General features: G+C 48.9%; 1 protein-coding gene across 2 annotated transcripts; it reads left to right on the top strand.

Moving 5' to 3' along the window:
- The first annotated feature begins 5,522 nt into the window (after window positions 1-5,522).
- NFE2L1 (NFE2 like bZIP transcription factor 1) lies at window positions 5,523-17,795 on the top strand. 2 transcript variants are annotated; one of them, XM_080923291.1, is made up of 5 exons: window positions 5,523-5,653; window positions 7,225-8,237; window positions 12,960-13,175; window positions 13,802-13,960; window positions 14,669-17,795. In XM_080923291.1, the coding sequence occupies exons 2-5, from the start codon at window positions 7,728-7,730 to the stop codon at window positions 16,007-16,009; spliced, it is 2,226 nt and encodes a 741-aa protein (XP_080779417.1). In that variant the 5' UTR covers window positions 5,523-5,653; window positions 7,225-7,727; the 3' UTR covers window positions 16,010-17,795. The 2 variants fall into 2 exon arrangements, with proteins under 2 accessions (XP_080779417.1, XP_080779416.1); XM_080923290.1 differs by lacking the exon at window positions 5,523-5,653 and adding an exon at window positions 5,992-6,065.
- The last annotated feature ends 1,541 nt before the right edge of the window (window positions 17,796-19,336 follow it).

The raw sequence follows: 19,336 nt of genomic DNA, 5'->3' as shown, positions 1-19,336 counted from the left end.
CTCAAGAGTTATTAAAGCTTGCTACAGAAGGATCCTGTGTGTGCCGCGTCGTTCTTGCGGGCGAGACGACTTGCGCGGGACACTCTAGGGCAGGAGTGAGGATTAAAAAGAAAAAAGACAATCAGACAACATTGTAGAATTACCCTAGCCAGTTCTGAGCCTGAGGTGGGCTTATTTTTTCCTACTCTGCTTTTATGACATTTTAATTACACAAAAGGTCATAAGGTCAGTTCTAGGTTAAGGAAACAGCAAATAGTCAAGTCCTTGACACAAATAGTCAAGGAACAAGCAAGGCAAAGAAGTCCCTTGATCACCATTTCTAAGGATTTATCGACATCTGAGCCTACTACCCTGTCCTAGCCCAAAGTTGTTTTATTGCCTGAAGCCTACTTCTTTGTTCTGACCTAAAATTAGATTCCTCCCGGAGCTTACTCCTGTGTCCTGGCCCAAAGTCAAATTCCTGCCTGAAGTACCCCTACTTCCTTATCCAGGTCCAGTATCAGATTCTTGCCAAGTGGCCCCCAAAGCTCTCCACAGGCTGAGCCTGGAGAATTGCAAATCCAAGGCCTACATCAGCTGCAAAATGGATTCAAGGCCAGTCTGGATAACTTAATGAGACCACATCTCAGAACAGAGAGAAGGAAGGCTAAAGATATAGGTCATTGGTAGTTGCCGAGCATGTGGCAGGCCCTGAGTTCAAACAACTGGTACACAACACTGAAACTCAGTCAGGCACTGTTCATCTCTATGATTTTAAAATACATCCACGTTTTTTATTTACTTTGTGGTTAATAGCTACATCTAATTCTCTTGCTTTTTTTCCCCTTTTGTTTCTTTGTTTTTGTGTGTGTGTGTGTATATATACATATATGTATGTATGTATTCCTAAATATAACCTGCTCAGTCTGTATAGAGTTACATGTATGTGTGTTTTCAGGGCTGACCATCTGGAACTGGATACACAATTGCTGTGAAGTTCCCTGGAAAAGACCATTTTTCTCTACTCTCTGAATTCCTTAGTTACCTGTAGCTCCTTGTGCAGGGTTGCGGCCTCATGAACTTTCCCCCACTCTCTTTGGTCAGTCTATCAGTGTTGTCCTTGTTCATCTAGAAAAAAAAACTCTTATTTTTAATAAAACAAATAGGACCATTTCTGTCACAAATGCACACCGAGGGCCAAGAATCCCACAGATTGATTTGTGGTTGGTGCTCATGTGTGTGGTTGGTGCACATGGTTTCCAACATGTGTGTTGGTGCACCTGTTGGAATCCAGAAGTACCATTGCCAACACCCAAATCATACCTGTTGGGTTTTCCAACCAACAAGACACAGCAGCCACACAGTAGGAGAATGCCTGAGACATTTCTATGGTTTCTAGCTAAAGCCAGATAAAGTTACTGCTCCTGACTATGTAGACAGGAGAAGGAATCTTCCAGATCCTACCAGGTCAAGCAGTGGCGGTGCATGCCTTTAATCCCAACACTAAGGAGGTAAAAGCAGGTGAATCTCTGTGAGTTCAAGGCCAGCCTGGTCTACAGAGTACAGGATAGCTAGGCTACAGAGAAACCATGTCTGAAAAACAAAAACAAACAAAAGATTCTGCCAGGTGGCTGAGTTTCAACCTGGTCCTATTGAGTCCCGAATCCAGGTTCCCACACCTGGTGCAATGGGAATCCCTTCAGTTCTCGGACTCTCCTTTTGCCGTTCAGGGTCATGGCTGGAAAAAGATACTCTATTTATGATCTTTTGAGACACTAAATGGCTAGGTTCTCGGCAAAGATGCTGATGAGGGGCTCATTCTGGCTGGCAAGGACTTTTGTGGTGGGTATCAGCTTGTTGAAATCACACTGCTGGCTTCTAGGGAGACCAGGGTACCCATCTTCCCAAACTGGATCACTACCCAGGATCTAGCTACTGGAGCTATGTGCAGATCACCTAGTGGGAACCTCTTTTCTTTCATCCTGGCATACCACCTCCTTCTTGTTTGGATACTAAGACTTCAATGGAGGTTGGGATCAGAGAAATGACCACTCCTAGGACAAGGAGATGCATTCCACCCCTGGGTGAAGGACCTTGAGCTGGCACAGGACAGGGGTGATTGGTCATGATGAAACACAGCCTGCAAGGGACACACATCTGGACCTTCTGTAAACTGTGCGTTCATCCTTAGCCTCACTTATAGCAATGTTTACTTTGTGGTCTCAATAGCTTAGTGGCTAAATGGTCTGTTTTCTTGTTTTCTTCTTTCAGAGCGTGGAAATTAGTTCTTGGTTTTATTACCAGAATGCTAAGACAAAAGCTTGAGCTCTACCTAGCAGCTCTGACGAGCCAGGCTTTTGGACCTGTCCTGATATGTCAAAGAGATGAGTGAATTAATTACCTTCTTTATTGCTGTGATAGTTCACCATGACCAAGCCTACTTATAGGAGGATCTGGGGCTGCCAGTTTCAGAGGTTTATTACCATCTCAGTGGGGAGGTGTGGTAAGAGGCAAACAAGGCAAACTAGGGCCAGAAGCTGAGAACTGAGGGCTCCCATCTCTAACAGCAAACAGACCAAGTGACTTTGAAATGGAAAGTGTTCTGAAACCTCAAAGCCTGCTCCAGTGATGTACTTCCTCCAGGAAGGCCCACCTTCTGGGACTCTCCAAATAGACTTCAAATGCCTAGAACTATGAGGGTAGGAGGAAGCATCTCATTCAAACCCCTGCAAATAATGGTGAGAAGCAAAGACTCATAACTGAGAACTGTTTGCATTTGATTAGTTATCTAACTGGAGGACATTTTAGGGGTCTGGACCAGGGTACTTAACTATTAGTAAGAGACTAACTAAACAGGATAGGTATAAAATGGAGGGAGAAGCTCCAGCTTCTATTCTACTTTTAATTATCTTGTGAGTCCAAGGTGGGGACCTGAGGCTTAAAAACAAAAAACAAAACAAAACAAAAAAACAAAAAACAAAAACAAAACAAAACAAAACAAAAGAAACCAAAAGAAACAAAAAACCACCACCAGCATCACCAATAATACAAAACAAAACAAACAAACAAAAAAAGGTAGTGTCAAAAGCTTGTCACAGTTGACCCTCATATCCCTTTTAAGAAGAGGAACTCAGGGCTTAGTGGTTAAGAGCACTGACTTGTTTTTCCAAAGGTCCTGAGTTCAAATTCCCAGCAACCACATAGTACAGCAGTGGGGAAGCAGAGGCAGGAGACTTGCCCTAAATTCCAGGACAGCCTGGGGCTATAGAGGGAGAAACTGTCTCAGAAAACAAAACAACTTACTGTACTCTGAAAATGCTAGTATTTTTGCAGGAGCTTTGAATTACAGGGTCTACCTTCATGACCTGCTTGCCTATTGTCACAAGCTTTTGTTTATTGCAGCAGATTCAACCCATGCCTCTTGCATGCTGGGTAAAGTACTCTACTACTTTTTCTTTCTTTCTTTGTAGTTAACATCTTAATTCCATGTTTCCACGCTCTTTTTGTTTGCTTGTTTTGTTTTTTTGAAACAGGTTATCTATGTAGTCCGGGCTGTTCTGGAACTTTCTATTTAGCACTGACTGTTCTGGATGATTAACTATTTCTCCAGTGGTGAAATGAGGCAGATCAGAGTCTATATAAGCAGGTTTATTGAGAAACTGCTTTCGGGCAGGTGAGTTCACTGGTCCCAAGGCACAAGGTCAGGGCGAGGGAGACAGAGGGGAGGGGAGAAGAGAAAGAGAAAGCCAGTGCTGAGAGAGGGACAAAAAAAGGGAGGGGAAGAAAGAACAAAATGACTGGATTATATAGGGAAGAGCCTGTTGGGGAAGGGCAGCCCAGGGTAAAGGGTGAATATGCCAGGTAGGGACTAAGGGATGCTGGGAGAACCTGGAGGCCAGGTCTGCTTTATTAAGTAAAATAACCCCTTTTAGCTGCTTTGTTTCTGAGTCTGAAAACCAACCCTGGAACTCTCTATGTAACCCTGGCTATTCTGAAACTCTCTCTGCAGACAAGGCTGCCCTTAAATTTACAAAGATTTGCCTCCCAAGAGTTCTGGGATTAAAGGCATGGGCCACTATGCCTATTGTTTTGATGACCCAATAATTAATACACAAATGTCCAGTCTTCATAAAATTTATATTCTAATAATTTATTGGGACACACTAAAAATGATGATAACGTAAAAAGTCTTTGAAGTGTAAAGTAGCTCAAAATTATTTGTTTTTTTTTTTCATTTAAAAAGGTATGTAGTAGGCTAATAATTTTTGTAAGAATCAGCTGAATTCTTGGTGCATATTTATATCTGTGAAAAGTACATTCTGTGGAACCTCTTCATATTCATGCAAATTCTCCATTGACAGTAGAAACTTATCTGCTGTATTATCAGTTGGCCTTGTCCTTAATTGCACAAGGACAATGAATAATGAACTGTCAACTAGATTATGGCCTTTTCAAAAGACACAAGAACTCAGTTGGCACCTCACCTCTGTTCTACAGCTACACAGTACAAATTCCAATACAATGATTTCCTAAGTGTGGTCTTTGGAGCAGCAGCATCAGAATTACTCAAAGGGAATGTTATCAGGCCCCTACCCTAGGGTTACCGAACAAGAAACTCTCAGAGGCTTTGTAATTTGGAATCTAATAAATTATGTTGAGAACATACTAATAAATATTTGAGTCACCAAAAAAAAAAAAAAAAAAAAAAAAAAAAGGCTTGGTGGTATAGTTATATGGGGAACTCTGGCAACGAAGGAACATTCCTGAAAAGCAACCGCTAAACTGTAAGAGGTTAGAAAAAGGGGAGGGGCTCCTCCCGGTGTTTCTTTGCTGGCAAAAATGGTTACTATGTCCTATCACACTACCAACATCCCAGTACAGCCCTGACAATCTGTCTGCCCTGCAGTTTCCACGATCTGACTGTGGCCTGGATTACAAGATGCCACCCTTCCTGTTCGACAACCCAGGTTGCTACACCAGTCTCTGAGGCAGTAGACGGGGTGGGGGGGTGGGGGGGGTGTACCGGTTTCCGTTGCCAGCACCCAAGATGGCGACACGAACGTCGCCACCACTAGAACCACATGTTCCGTGCTCCGCCTCGGCCCCCTCAGGTTTCTCTGGACTTTTGCAAGTCATGGTGGGAACCCTCAAGGACGGAATCTCGGGCTCCGGCGGCGATACTTCATTATCTGCTTTAAAAGAACTCATTTCTAGGCACACATGGGCTGAAACCAACTAAGTTATAACACCGCCCACCTCCGACCCGCAGCGGAGGGGTTCAGAATGCCGGACGCTAGGGCCTTCGCCTCATTCATTGGTGGGTCCATACCGAGGGGCGGGTCAGCACACTTATTGGACTTCTCTCCACGTCAGTCTCGAGAAGACGGAGCCGAGAAGGCGGAGACACAGTCGGCTACTGGATTTCGTTTGCTGTCAATCAAAATGACATCCGGTGACGGCATCAGTCCCGGCTAGCTGATTGGACCAACTGTTTCTGGGGTGGCCGTGGCGGGCGGGTTTCCGAGTGCTGTGGAAGGAGGGGGCGGGGAGGGAAGCCGAGGCTGGGCGCTCCAGGCCGGCCGGAGGTGGCGGCGGCGGCGGCGGCGGCGGCGGCGAGGCCGGGAATTGGGCTGAGGGCCTGCTGTGGCGGCAACGGCATACTGCGACCTCAGCAGTGGGTACCTGATATATTCCCTTTCCTGACCGACACAGCGGCGGCGCAACAGGGCCGAAGCTTGTGGGATAAGGGGCGGCGAGATGTGGTTGAGGGAAAGGAGGCGGGACCCGGGAGGCCGAGAAGGGTCTTGATCGGGCTCGGGCCCTGGACATGGCCAGAAAGAAACGCGGGGCCGACCAGAAAGCTTGTTCCTGGGTGGGCTGGACTGAGAAGGGCCGAGGGCATGGGAGGGCGTGGTGAGACTGGGCTCGGGAGTGGGGTGGGGCCTCGGGAAACGGAGGGCGGGGTTAGGCTCACTTTTAAGGGTGGGTCAAGGCCAGTAAAGTAGCACTTGTCGCTTGGTGTCCCAGAAAGCTTGGAGCCGCGGAGCCGAGAGTGGGCATGGCAGCTTGGTCCCAGCCAGACTCGGGTATGGCTGGGTGGAACCGGACTGGGGCCAGAGCTCTCTCTGGCCTTCTTGACTTTGAAGAACTTTTGTCTGCTCTCTCAAACTTAAGTGGCTCTTGGGAAGTTTTAGTAATAATTGCGTGGGGACGGGCGGGTTTCAAAAGCAGGGATGTTTACTCAACCGAATGAAGGTAGTCGTGGGTGTGTGTGTCTCGTACGTGTACCTCCCACTCTTCACCTCTAGAACGAAGTTGATAGTGGGTCACAACAGGAGTTTATGAATTTAATGGAAGCTCAGAAGTAGAAATCAGGAATGAAAAGGCAAATTTACCTTCTCCCTACTTGGCAACTTAGATTGAGAACTTGGCCATATCCTTCTTCTTAGGCCCAGAAGGTCATATGAATAAAGATAAAACCTTCGAATTCAAATTCCAGCTGGAGCAGGGCCCTACTATCTTCCACTGCCCTCCTCCCTGATCTTTTTATTTTGCCATATTGGGGTTTGAACTTGGGGCCTCTAACCAGGCACCCCTGATCTGTGTCCTTGTTCTGTACATTCTTTTACCATTGTAACGGTCTTATTAATTTGTCCAGACTGATTTTAAACGCTGAGTGACTGCCTGTGATATTAGACCGGTCTTTTATTTAAAAAATTAAAATTAAAAAATTAACGAAAAGAATGCTAAGAAAGGGAAATGAGATTTCAAAGTTGGAATAACAAAAAGACTTGGAATGGAGGCCTGAACATTCCCATTTATTTTTTACGGTCTCCCAGTACTGATCTCTCCATCCTCTTTAGAGTTGGAAGGGACAATGACATGGGAAACCAACTTTTTTTAAGGATAGGAAATGGGCTTCTTGTGCTAAAATTAGGAACTGGGTAATGTGTTCTATTAAGAGTGTTGGTAAATTAGACAAAGTGTAAGATAATTTTGAATACCTTGCACCGTCTGCTTCTTCAAATAAGACCTTTAAAAAAGTATAGCAAATTTAATATTTAGTAGTCGAGAGTGTTCGTTTTCCACCTTTTCCTTTCATAGTTGGTACAAGAGGTTTGGTTTGGTTTTTCCATGTAAAAGTACCCTTTAAATGCGTTTCCTACTTTCTCCCTGAAATTTCTTACCCTGATCATGACGTAAAGAGTATGGAATCTTATCTTGTTCTTGTGATTCCCATTTCAGGGTTCTCTGGAAACCCCCCTGGTAAGTGCAGAGGAGGCGGGACACTCTGACCCAAGACAAAGACCTGTAGCTTCAGCCAAAGAAAATAAACCTTAGGAAGGAGAAGGAAAAAAAAAAAAGGAAAGAAAGAAATCCATCAGCTGTTGGTGTGAGCAGCCTGCAGTGGATCTCCAGAGGGGACAACTGATGTGAATGCCAACGCGACTGTGTATGGGCTGTGGGGAAGTAAGTTGAGAGGGCCTGAGCGCCTGGACTGGGTTAGGAACGGCTCAGCTTTGCAAGGTGAGGTGGCAAGAAGGGAAAAGTGGATGTGGCTTTCACTCCACAGGGTGTGCTTTCCTCTGGGGCCATCAGGAAGTTCAGCCCCTGTGTTGTGCCAGGATTTAGGGTACAGGGTCTCGTACGGAGGAGGCTAACCTGCTGGCTGAAGTGGCAGATCAGTGGCCTTGATTTGTCTTGTGGAAAATTTAAAAACAAAACATAAATATTCTGGTCCTTCAGCAATGCTTTCTCTGAAGAAATATTTAACCGAAGGACTTCTCCAGTTCACCATTCTGCTGAGTCTGATTGGGGTTCGGGTGGACGTGGATACTTACCTGACCTCACAGCTCCCCCCTCTTCGGGAGATCATCCTGGGGCCCAGCTCTGCCTATACCCAGACCCAGTTCCATAACCTGAGGAATACCTTGGATGGCTATGGTATCCACCCCAAGAGCATAGACCTGGACAATTACTTCACTGCCCGGAGGCTCCTTAGTCAGGTGAGGGCCCTGGATAGGTTCCAGGTGCCTACTACTGAGGTAAATGCTTGGCTGGTTCACCGGGACCCGGAGGGGTCTGTCTCTGGCAGCCAGCCTAACTCAGGCCTCGCCCTCGAGAGTTCCAGTGGCCTCCAAGATGTGACAGGCCCAGACAACGGGGTGAGAGAAAGCGAAACGGAGCAAGGATTCAGTGAAGATTTGGAGAACTTGGGGGCCGTAGCCCCTCCTGTCAGTGGAGACTTAACCAAAGAGGTTAGTGGCCCTATGGCAGTGGGTGGGCCTGGGCATTGGTAAGGAATGGGTTGGTTCTGAAGGATTGTTGAGTGCACTGGGTCCTTTGAAGAACCAAAGTTGGGGTTGGGTTTGGACTTCTGGCACTGCTTAGGTAGGAATGGCCTGAATTGTCTGACTTCAAGGTTAGGAGCTGGGAACACTTTTTGTGTTTTAAACCATTGGCCCACCTCTGAGTGTACTGTCAGGGCAGGTGATTTCTAGAACATATCAGGGTTTTTACTGTTTAGATTGCTGTGTGATTGCTAGAGGCTTTAGTTGGTGAGGGCCATGTTATGGTGGGCTTTGGTTGAGTGTATATTGTTGCTAAGACACGTGCTGTGTGGCCTCTCTTGACTTGTACTCCCCCACCCCCTCTATACACACATTAATACTGTACCCTAAAGTTCTCCAGGTCAGGCTTGTTGTTGTGAACTCCCTTTAACTCTCCTGGGCCTAAGCCAAGGGCTGGACTGTGGTAGTTATTCTTGGCCAGCAGAGGCCGAGGCTCTCATTCTTTGCTAAAGGCCTGCTGCAGGGAGTAGAGCAGAAAAGGCTGGAAGCTAGAAGAGAACTGTGCTCAGCTCAGTTTGATCTGAGCTTAGAAGTGATCGTTAGCTCCTGGCACAGGACTGGCAAACTGGTGGGTCTAGAGAGGGATGCAGCTCCTTTAGTGGTGCAGTAGGACTGCTGCCCTGTCTGACTTCCTGAGTGAGACAGCTTTGGTCTGCCACTAGCCCTGAGTGTGAAAGGTGACTGCTGCAGAGCTGACTCTCTCTGCACACCATTCAGACCACTCGCTCCCTTTCTGTATTAAGCCTATTCTTGATTATTAGTGACTGGTAGAGAGCAAGGCTTATATTAGATCCATGGTCCTCATCTAGGGGTGATTTTTGTCACAGCTGTGGGGAAGGATGTTACTAGCACCTGATAGGCAAGACCAGCTGACTGTCTTAAACAGCTCAGGACAGCCTAACTATATGCTTACCTTGCCCCAAATTGTTAGTAATTTTGATTAGGAAAGCCACTCAGACTAGCTAGCTCTATTGGATCTGTGTGAGAGAGAATGGGATTGTTTGATTATGGGGGTCTGGAGCATTTTTTGCCTATCAGGGCTTTTGGTCTTATATCTTTCTTTAAAAACTTAATATTTTCCATACGGTCTAGCTGGCCTGGATTTTGTTATATGTAGATCAGGGTAACCTTGAACTTGCAAAAGTTTCCCTGTCCTCTCTTTGCCTCTCCCAAATGCTGGGATTACAGGAATGTTCTACTGTTTAGCTTTGCCTTAGATTCTTACAGTGTCCTTGGCATCTCATCTTTTTCTGCTTCTCCTTACTCTGTCATTCAAATGGGCTTCTGAAGTCCAGAGATCTGAAGAAATCTTGTTCCTGCCCAAGTGGTATGGGTAGGTCTTCCCCTGAGAGCCCCACAGGGTTAGTACTGACACTGTCCTTCAGGGTGTGTTGGGGCAGAAGAGGATGGAACTTGGTATCTGCTTTCCTTTTCATGGCCATAAAGGAGGCTGTGTTTTCTCTGACCCAGGCCTTTACCGCTCCCTTTGGGAAGCTGGGTGGGTCATGCTTGAGGGACCCAGGCTGGGGAGGAGGGAAGGGAGGATTATGATGTGCCTAGAACCACATTTCCTCAGCAACTCAGGGATAAAAATACCCAAGTCCAGAGCATGTGACAGGCACTGCTGGAGCTGGTATTATCCCTGGGGTGGTAGTGCTCCCTGCTGCCAGGCCTGTTCGATGGGCAGCCATAGCTTAGGCTCTTGTCAGGGATAGGATTCCCCTCCAGGTTGGCACCCTGCCCAGAGCAAGGGGTGGCCTGTTTACAGCCCTTCCTGAGTTAGAAGCAGGCTGTAACCAAGGGAGAACACACTGTCTCTCTGGCCTGACCTTAGGCTCTGGGGGAGTAGTAGTGACGAGAAATTTCTATTTCCCCTGAGAAAGCAATCCAGGAAGGCAGAAGTGGGATTTTAAATTGCAATTCTGTTGGGTTTTACCTCTCCCTTCATCACCCCCACCCTGGGCACTCCTGCTAGGAGAGGAGGTAGTCAGGGTTGGACCAGATACTCTTTTTCTTCCTCCTGACCCCAGCCCCTCCCCCAAAGCTAAAGTGAAAGTGGGTAACTGGCTTATCTGCTGCCAGGACTTTGCTCAGCACCTGTCTCTCTAAGTGCTGGCTTCAGAATTGTCTCTCCTTTCTTTTGTTTTTTGTTTGTTTGGTTGGTTTGGTTTGTTTGGTAGGGGATAGGCTTGACCTGCACTGACATGCCTCATGTATGTAATAATGGCTTTCCCTTTCCTCCAGTCTGGCCTGTTGTAGGGTGACAAAGCTCCTGAGCCTTTTTTTTTTTTTTTTGGCTTGGGTTGCCCTGGGTTCCTGCCCGGCCTGGCTTGTGATCCCCAGCCTTGAGGACTAGCCATAGCCTTCTTAAGGAATGGGAAAACTCCTTCCTCTTCCCAGCAAAGAATTTAGTTTCTCAGTGAAGCTTCTAGAGGAGTGTCTGCCCAGTCACAGGAGTGGGCTGGAAGAGCAAGATGCGACAGGAGGGAAGAAAGTGGCACCCCTTCCCCCAGGACTCTCACTGCACCACCCCAGCTGATTGACTGGGTTGGGTGGGGCTGCCCGCCCCTGGGTGCATCTCCTCAAGGAGACGGAGGCGGCCCAGGGATGGGCCGGTTCCTTGCGGCAGCTTCTCCAGCTGCCCTGGTGCAGAGATTGGCTCCTTTCTGCAGCTAGGTAACAGGCGGTGGGAGGGGATTGGCTCCTTCCGCATCTCCAGCGGAGACTTGGGGGAGGAGATTGGCTCGCGGCGCAGCCTAGGTAACGACAGTGGGAGGGGATTGGCTCTTTCCGCAGCCCCAGCTGCTGACCTGGGGGAGGGGATTGGTTCTCTGCAGCCTCAGCAGTGACCTGCGGGGTGGGAGGGGGAGGGGATTGGCTCCTTGCTGCAGCCTAGGTAACAAGTTTGGGGGGCGTGGGGAGGGGGAGGGAGGAGCGGGAGGATAGGCTCAGGAGGGAGTTGCTTTTCCTCTGCAGCTTGAGCGCGGAGCATGGGGTGGGAGTCCCGACTCACTGCAGCCTCTGCGGTGAGCTCAGGGTGGGGGCTGCTGGGCGCCTGAGTGGAACTGGGGTTGTGAGGTGGGAGGGGGCTGCTCCAGGATGGAGGAAGGGGGCTGGGCTGGGCCGCCCAGGCAGCAGCACGGGCGGGGCACCTTCCTCGGGCCCCTCGGAGCTACCAAGGGGCCACCCTTTCAGCCTGGTGTGCTTCCTGCAAGCCACGAGCTCCTTGCAGCCCCCTGTCCGGCTTACCGGCACCGGCTGCTCTGGGGCTCCTCTCGCAGACCATGACCCTCCTGGACCGCAGCTCTCACAGTGGTGGGGGCCATGCCAAAGACAGGCCCCTTAACTCTTGGCTGGCTGGTCACCGGGTGGCCCAGCCCCCCTCTACTCCTGGGTCCAGGGCTTCTGTTCAGGTTGGTGTACGGCGGGAGACTCCAGGGAGAGGAACATGTGGGAGGTCTTGGGGGGTCTTAGGATGGGGTAGGTGGTGGTAGGAAAGAGTAGAGTTCCTGCTTTTGGGTAGAGTGGTGGGGTTGATCTAAAGATACTTTTCGGTGGAAAGTGTGTGCTTTGAAATTTCTGGAAGGAAGGAAACACTTAGAGGTTCCTTCAGGTTTGTTGAGAAGACTCCTAAAGGGAGGGGTATATATAGGAAGTTCACATGGCTCTATTGGGGTTCTGTGCTGATGTCAGTGGGGGTGGCATTTGGTGCAGAAACTGTCTAGGAGCCACAGAACAAAGTGAAAGGAGGCATTTTAATGTCCAAGGTTGCAGTCAGCTCAGCAGTGGTGAGAGCTATGTCCTTGAGTGATGGGGAGCTGGTGAGTGCTGGGGTGTGGTGTGGGAGGGTGGAGGTAGCACTGATGGGGATACAGTGAGATTGGCATAAGCCAGGGTGGGGTATGTACAGGGGATCATCTGACTGTCTGAGCTTCCCTTGGGTTTGAGGCAGCTTGCTAGGATCAGTTGAATTCTGTCAGGGATTATGAGGTGAGGCTGGGCCTTTAATAGTTGTAGATGTTCAAGCTTACTCCAGCTGTCAACCAGTGAAGGGGAATGGCTGTAGAAGGGCTGGAGCCCGTGTTGTCATTGGTTGCAGCAGGTGGTTGGAAATGCAGGGATTTTCCTCTCCAGGCTACCCCACCCCTTTATGCAAATGTAGTGGCACCACAGGCTGATGCAAGCCTGGTCACTGCTAAGCAATTCCACAGGGCAGTTTGCCCTTGCTTGCCATGGTCAGACAGTTTGTGTTTTCAAGTTCTCCTACTCTTAAAATAAGAGGGGTCTCTTGCTTCCTCCTCTTCTGTTTTAGAGATGATAGGGCCCTGCCCTTTAGCCTGGGTGTCGCTTGGGCCCACATTCTAACCCTGAAGATCTGTGTGATGCTAGACATGTTAGTAGTTTTTTATAATGGCTCTTGTTTTGGTGGAAGGTTGCCTGGGAATGAATGATGCCTTGCTGGTGCAGAGGAAGCAGGGAGGAAAGCCAATGGGCACAGGCCTGGGTGTGACCCCACCCAGGACTAACTGGAGTGTCAGTAGGTGGGACCTATGAAGGGGTAGGACTGGGAGCTTTCTCCCTGGGGTGGGGGCTACTTGAAAGCTAAAGTCATCTTGGTCTGTCTTTCAGGATATAGATCTGATTGACATCCTTTGGCGACAGGATATTGATCTGGGGGCTGGGCGTGAGGTTTTTGACTACAGTCATCGTCAGAAGGAGCAGGATGTGGATAAGGAACTGCAAGATGGAGGAGAACAAGAGGACACCTGGTCAGGCGAGGGCGCGGAAGCTCTGGCCCGAGACCTGCTAGTAGATGGAGAAACTGGAGAGAGCTTCCCTGCACAGGTACTGCCGCTTCCACTGTCTCCGACACTGGTCTCTGCTCTCCCTACTCCCCAGACTCACCATGCTGGAGCACTTCCAGAAAACTTGCTCTGGATCAGAGTTGTGTCTTTGCAGTGGACCTGATTGTATTTTGGCATATGGTCTATAAAGGCACAGTGGACAATCTTGACAGTAGATACTGCAGACAGGCAAAGTGTCAGAATACTTCTTCCGTTGTCCTGGGAATAAGGAACTCAGATCTGTCATTCAGAATGGCTGGGACACTGCAAACCTACAGTGGTTCTGGAAAAGAGGTGTTTCTTATAGATAGCCAGGGCCTAGGCCAGTCAGACTTACAGTTGCTATTGCCACAGGTGCCTGGTGGGTAGGAACTACTGCCCTTTCATTGGAAAAGTGTCTTAGGCTGCTGGAGGTCACTTGCCCTTTAGGGTGAATACTGAGGTGAGGACCAGAGAGCCCCTGAGCAACCTGCACAACACACAACACTTGGCTGCAGGGCCAGCTCTTAGTTCTGGCCTTCGCCTGGCTGCTGAGGGTGAATAGAGAATGAGATGGGGAGCCAGATGGTAGTCACTAGGGAAAGCAAAAGGTAGCACCCTTACATTAAAATCTGTGCTGTGCCTTAGTTTCCAGCCGATGTTTCCAGCATCACAGAAGCAGTGCCTAGTGAGAGTGAGTCCCCCGCCCTTCAGAACAGCCTTCTATCTCCTCTTCTGACGGGGACAGAATCACCGTTTGATTTGGAACAGCAGTGGCAAGACCTCATGTCCATCATGGAAATGCAGGTAGGACTGTCAGAAAAGCGGCCTGCAGGGCTCTGTAAGGTGGCCCAGCTTGTACTTATGTTTACGTGCCCCTTCAGGAGGCGTGACAGTTTGCTCTGGCTAATCAAAATAGGGACGCTTGAGGGATGATTTCAAGGTGGAATTGAGTTCTAACTCAATATAAAGCCTTCCAAAGCATGGCCTGTCATAGATTTGAACCTTCTTTTCCTGTAGCAGATAGTCAGCTGCTGACACTCTCACATAGCCAATGTTTCCAGCATTTTTCTTTGACCTGCTGTCATCTAGTAACCCTTTGCTGTTAGATTTATTTTTTGTAATGCTGGGGATAGAGTCCAGGGTACCTGCTAGGCACATGCTGTACCACTGAGCTACCTTTAGCCCTCAGTTGTTAAATTGGGGCAGTGGAAGGTCAGAAATGTTTGGTGATGTGCTTGTAGCAGGTTTTCAGAACTATGTTTGGACATTTCAGTTTGTATACTCCATTTCACTCCAAGATAAGGGAATCTAGCCACACACCCAGGAGCTGGTTAGTTCTGTATCTGGATGAAACCCATAGTTAGGAATCCCCATGTGGCAGGCCTATTGTTTTAAGCTGGGGGCTTTACTGTCCAGGTTTTTGCTCTTTTACCCAGGGAGCTGTTCTTTATCGGGGCCAACCTGGTGTGTTAGTCTGCTTCTTTTGAATGCTGGTACAATTCTCTCTTCCAGGCTATGGAAGTAAATACATCAGCAAGTGAAATTCTGTACAGTGCCCCTCCTGGAGACCCTCTTAACACCAACTACAGCCTTGCGCCCAACACTCCCATCAATCAGAATGTCAGCCTGCATCAGGCATCTCTGGGGGGCTGCAGTCAGGACTTCTCCCTCTTCAGCCCCGAGGTGGAGAACCTGCCTGTGGCCAGCAGCTCCACACTGCTTCCACTTGTCCCCAGCAACTCCACCAGTCTCAACTCTACCTTTGGCTCTACCAACCTAGCAGGGCTTTTCTTTCCATCCCAGCTCAATGGCACAGCCAATGATACATCAGGCCCCGAGCTGCCTGACCCCCTTGGGGGCCTGTTAGATGAAGCTATGCTGGATGAAATCAGCCTGATGGACCTGGCCATTGAGGAGGGCTTCAACCCGGTGCAGGCCTCCCAGCTCGAGGAGGAGTTTGACTCTGACTCAGGCCTCTCCTTGGACTCTAGCCATAGCCCTTCCTCTCTGAGCAGCTCTGAAGGGAGCTCTTCTTCTTCCTCCTCCTCCTCTTCCTCTTCTGCTTCCTCCTCTGCCTCTTCTTCCTTCTCTGAGGAGGGTGCTGTTGGTTACAGCTCTGACTCTGAGACCCTAGATCTAGAAGAGGCTGAGGGTGCAGTGGGCTACCAGCCGGAATACTCCAAGTTCTGCCGCATGAGCTATCAGGATCCTTCTCAGCTCTCTTGCCTTCCCTACTTAGAGCATGTGGGCCACAATCATACATACAATATGGCACCCAGTGCCCTTGACTCTGCTGATCTACCACCACCCAGTACCCTCAAGAAAGGTAGCAAGGAAAAGCAGGCTGACTTCCTGGACAAGCAGATGAGCCGAGATGAGCACAGAGCCCGAGCCATGAAGATCCCATTCACCAATGACAAGATTATCAACCTGCCTGTAGAGGAATTTAATGAGCTGCTGTCCAAATATCAGCTGAGCGAGGCCCAGCTGAGCCTCATCAGGGATATCCGGCGCCGGGGCAAAAACAAGATGGCTGCACAGAACTGCCGCAAGCGCAAGTTGGACACCATCCTGAACCTAGAACGTGATGTGGAGGACTTGCAGCGAGATAAAGCCCGGTTGCTCAGAGAAAAGGTAGAGTTCCTGCGGTCTCTGCGACAGATGAAGCAGAAGGTCCAAAGCTTATACCAGGAGGTGTTTGGGCGGCTGCGGGATGAGAATGGGAGGCCCTACTCACCCAGTCAGTATGCCCTTCAGTATGCTGGGGATGGCAGTGTCCTCCTCATTCCTCGCACGATGGCTGACCAGCAGGCCCGGCGACAGGAGAGAAAGCCAAAGGACCGGAGGAAGTGAGCCTGGGGAGGCAGGGGGTAGACGCTTACTAAGACCGAAACTGGAGAAGGGCTGGGCCTGGACCTAACGTTGGGGACTTAAATGCCTTCTTATCCAATATATCTTCTCAGATGGGATGACTGCGGGTCAGTGCACCGAAGAGGCGGGCGCAGGCGCTGTCTGGCTCAGCTGCCCCACTGGGAGTGGGCAGGGATGACCAGACTATTTGGGTGATTGGGGTCCCCAGCCTAATCCCTTTCTCCTGAGGGAAGGGTGGTGTTGGCATGCTGGAGGTAGAGAAACTGTGTGGAGTGAGGCTGACAGAGGGAAAAGGAGAGAAAGTACTGGAAAGTCTCATTTTTGGAAAGAGAAAAGGAAGGAAACCCCCTAAAATCAAAGCAGTTGGAAAAACCAGAGTGACTGTTAAGGGCTTTGGCCAGCATTCTAGGCAGTGAGTGCAGGTGACTCCAGGTGACCCTAGGTAGAGTTGATAAGGCAGGTATGGAAACAGACATGGTGGGGCCACGGAAGGGCTTTTTAACTGTTTCTTGAACCCTTGCATCCTTGAAGGGGAAGAAGCTCTTGGATGGCACCTGTAATATTTCAGTTAATAAACTGGAAAGCTATAGGGGGCCCAATACCTACTTGGTTTAGGCCTGAGGAGGGCAGAGGGTATAGGAAGTGATAATGAGGCCTGTGTTGCAGCAGCCCCAACATCAAGCATGTCACTCACTGCCCTGCCACAGCCACCTCCTTCCCTCCTTAGCCATCCCAGAGCTGAGGCTCCCACTGTCCTCAGAGCCTGCATGGAAATGCTGTCCTCTTCCACTCCTCCCTTTTGTGGTACCCACTCTCGCTAGCTGCCTCCAGCTCTGGAGTGGGGTGCTATTCTGGCAGTATCTGGAACTTGGCCTATAGCTTCCTCTGCAGGGTCTAAACAGGGAAGGCGATGGTGTGGAGGAGAGGTCCCAGTGACATCCAGGCATTGTTCAGCACAACACTGGGAAGTGATTCTTCCCTCAGTCCCCTCTGCCTACTAACACCTGGGCTTTTCACTGGGGAAAAACAAAAGCCTATAAACCCCAGCAACAAAACCTAGTCCTCTTAGAATTTCTTGCGCTTTGATTTTTTAGGGCGTGTGCCCTGTTACACTTATAGGGCCTAGGATGCTTGTGTTGAGTAAAAAGGAGATGCCCCAATATTCAAAGCTGCTAAATGTTCTCTTTGCCATAAAGACTCCGTGTTAACTGTGTAAACACTTGGGATTTTTCTCCTCTGTCCCAAGGTCTGGTCTTGCTTTCTTTTTTGGTTTTTTTTTTTTCTAGGAAAATGAGAAGTGCATGCAAGGGGCAGGAGATGACCCTCCCCTAAGCGTTCAGCTTCAGGCAGCTTCTTCACAGCCTGTTTAGTGTGGGTTCCGGGAGGACAGCCCTGGGGGAGGCAGTGAGGGGCAGCGCCAAGATAGCCAGATGGTTCCAGGACCACAGTGTCTGTTTTTTTGTTTTTTGTTTTGTTTTTTGTTTTTAATTGCCACTGCCGCAACCCCCCCCCCCCCAGTCTTGGTCAGCTCTGGAGTACTACCTGCCTCAGACTAGCAGGGAGGAGGGGGGAAGCACTGATCCTCCTCCCTGTGCAGGGAGGAGGGGTTTCCTAACTGAGCAGTAGGGATAGTGTGAACCTGGGAGTGCTTTTTATAAATTATTTTCCTTGTAGATTTTATTTTTAATTTATCTCTGTGACCTGCCAGGGAGAGGAGAGAAAGAGAAATGCTGTGAGCACATGACAAAATAAAATCAAATAAAATGGATGATTCAGCTTAAGTGCAGTTTCTCTCCCCTCTCCCCCTTTTCAATCCAGATGAGAGTCAAGGAGCAGGCCCGGTGTGGGGGGAGATTGGCCGTTGTGTGGTTAAGGTAGAGTTCCCATGGGAAGGTGGGTAGTAGAGGCTGATAAAAGAACATTGCAGTGAACTCCATGCAGGTGCTCTGTACTTATTCCTGGTTAATCAGGTGAGCACTCTCAAAGGACATGCTAGTTTTTAAAGCTTCTTGTGACTCTCCAGTAGCTTTGCCTGCTGGAGAGGCACAGAGCACTGGACTGGAGTCATGGTCTGAAACTGGGACCTGTTAACTGAAGTGCTGACATTCTACAGATGTCCAGATCTGTTGAGAACTCACACTGACTGCTTCAGCCTAACGCCCTCAATTTCTAGGTAGGAAGGTCTGTTCTTTGCCTCTAGTTGGCTGCTTGCAGAAATTAGGTCTTTAAGAGGGCTGCTACAGTTAAGCCACTCACCTAAGACAGTAGGGAGAGGTTGGGGTACCTTACAGGTAATCGGGCCTCAGTTTTGACCAACACACCTCTGCAGCAAGACCTTGATTCTGGCATGACAAAAGTATCCTTTCTTTTGGTTCAGCAGTCCCTAAATTTCACCCAAAAGATTTTCTGTGTCTTACCCTTAAAAGAAAGAGACTGGCCCATTGTATCAAACCGTTCCACATAGGGTCTCACCAGTGAATCAGAGTCTTTTTTCAGTATCGGGAAAAGAGACTAGCCACTGTGTATGATAGGGGTTGACACCTGTAATCCCCCACTCCAGCTGCTAAGGTAGTTGGATTGCAAACCCAGACTCTCCTGGGTTATACAGTGGGAACTGGTTAGGATCCACATAGTTACTATTCTGGTGGCTGCCTCTAAAACCTTTCCCAGCCAGGCAAGGAAACATTCAAAATCATTTTAGTTTTTTTATATTGTATGAGTGCCTGGTCTACATGTATGTCTGTACCACATTGTATGCTGATGCCCACAAAGGTCAGGAAAGGCACTGAATCCTTTAGAAGGGTTGAGTCATGTGGATCAGACATAAACCCTTTAGAACAGCAGCAAGTACTAATTTTTTGTTTTTATCAAGGCAGGATTTCTCTGTGTGGCCCTGATTCTTAATGGAACTTGCTGTGTAGACCAGGCTTTTCCTGAACTCAGGTCTTCATGTTTCTGCCTCACGAGTGCTGAGATTAAAGGCATGTGACACTGACCTAGCTATCAGTAAGTGCTCTTAACCCCCGAGACATCTCTCCAGCTACAGATCTTGCTATGTAGCCCAAGATGGCCTCCACCTCCTGCCTTAGTCTCTCAAGTTCTAGGATTCCAGGTATATGCTACCTGACCAGGTGTGGGAATTTCTCTAGCATAATTTTTATGCCCTACTGTCAAGAGTTGGAGTGGTTAAGTCTGCTTTCCCTGTTACTGATCTGTGTGGTTGAGTCCCTACACACCTATATACAATGCTGGCTCATCACCTTTAACCCTTTTCCTCCCTCACACATTGCACACTTGCCTGTGGGTTTG

Source organism: Micromys minutus, assembly GCF_963924665.1.
Source record: "Micromys minutus genome assembly, chromosome: 10".
In the NCBI taxonomy this organism is placed as follows: Eukaryota; Metazoa; Chordata; class Mammalia; order Rodentia; family Muridae; genus Micromys; species Micromys minutus.
Note: the sequence above shows the minus strand (reverse complement) of the source record. Positions and strands in the feature narration are given on the sequence as shown.

Coding starts and splice junctions, on each gene's coding strand:
- NFE2L1 (XM_080923291.1), top strand. CDS start 7,728: ATGCTTTCTCTGAAGAAATATTTAACCGAAGGACTTCTCCAGTTCACC. Junction 13,176..13,801: donor GAGAGAGCTTCCCTGCACAG/GTACTGCCGCTT, acceptor GCTGTGCCTTAG/TTTCCAGCCGATGTTTCCAG. Junction 13,961..14,668: donor TGTCCATCATGGAAATGCAG/GTAGGACTGTCA, acceptor TCTCTCTTCCAG/GCTATGGAAGTAAATACATC.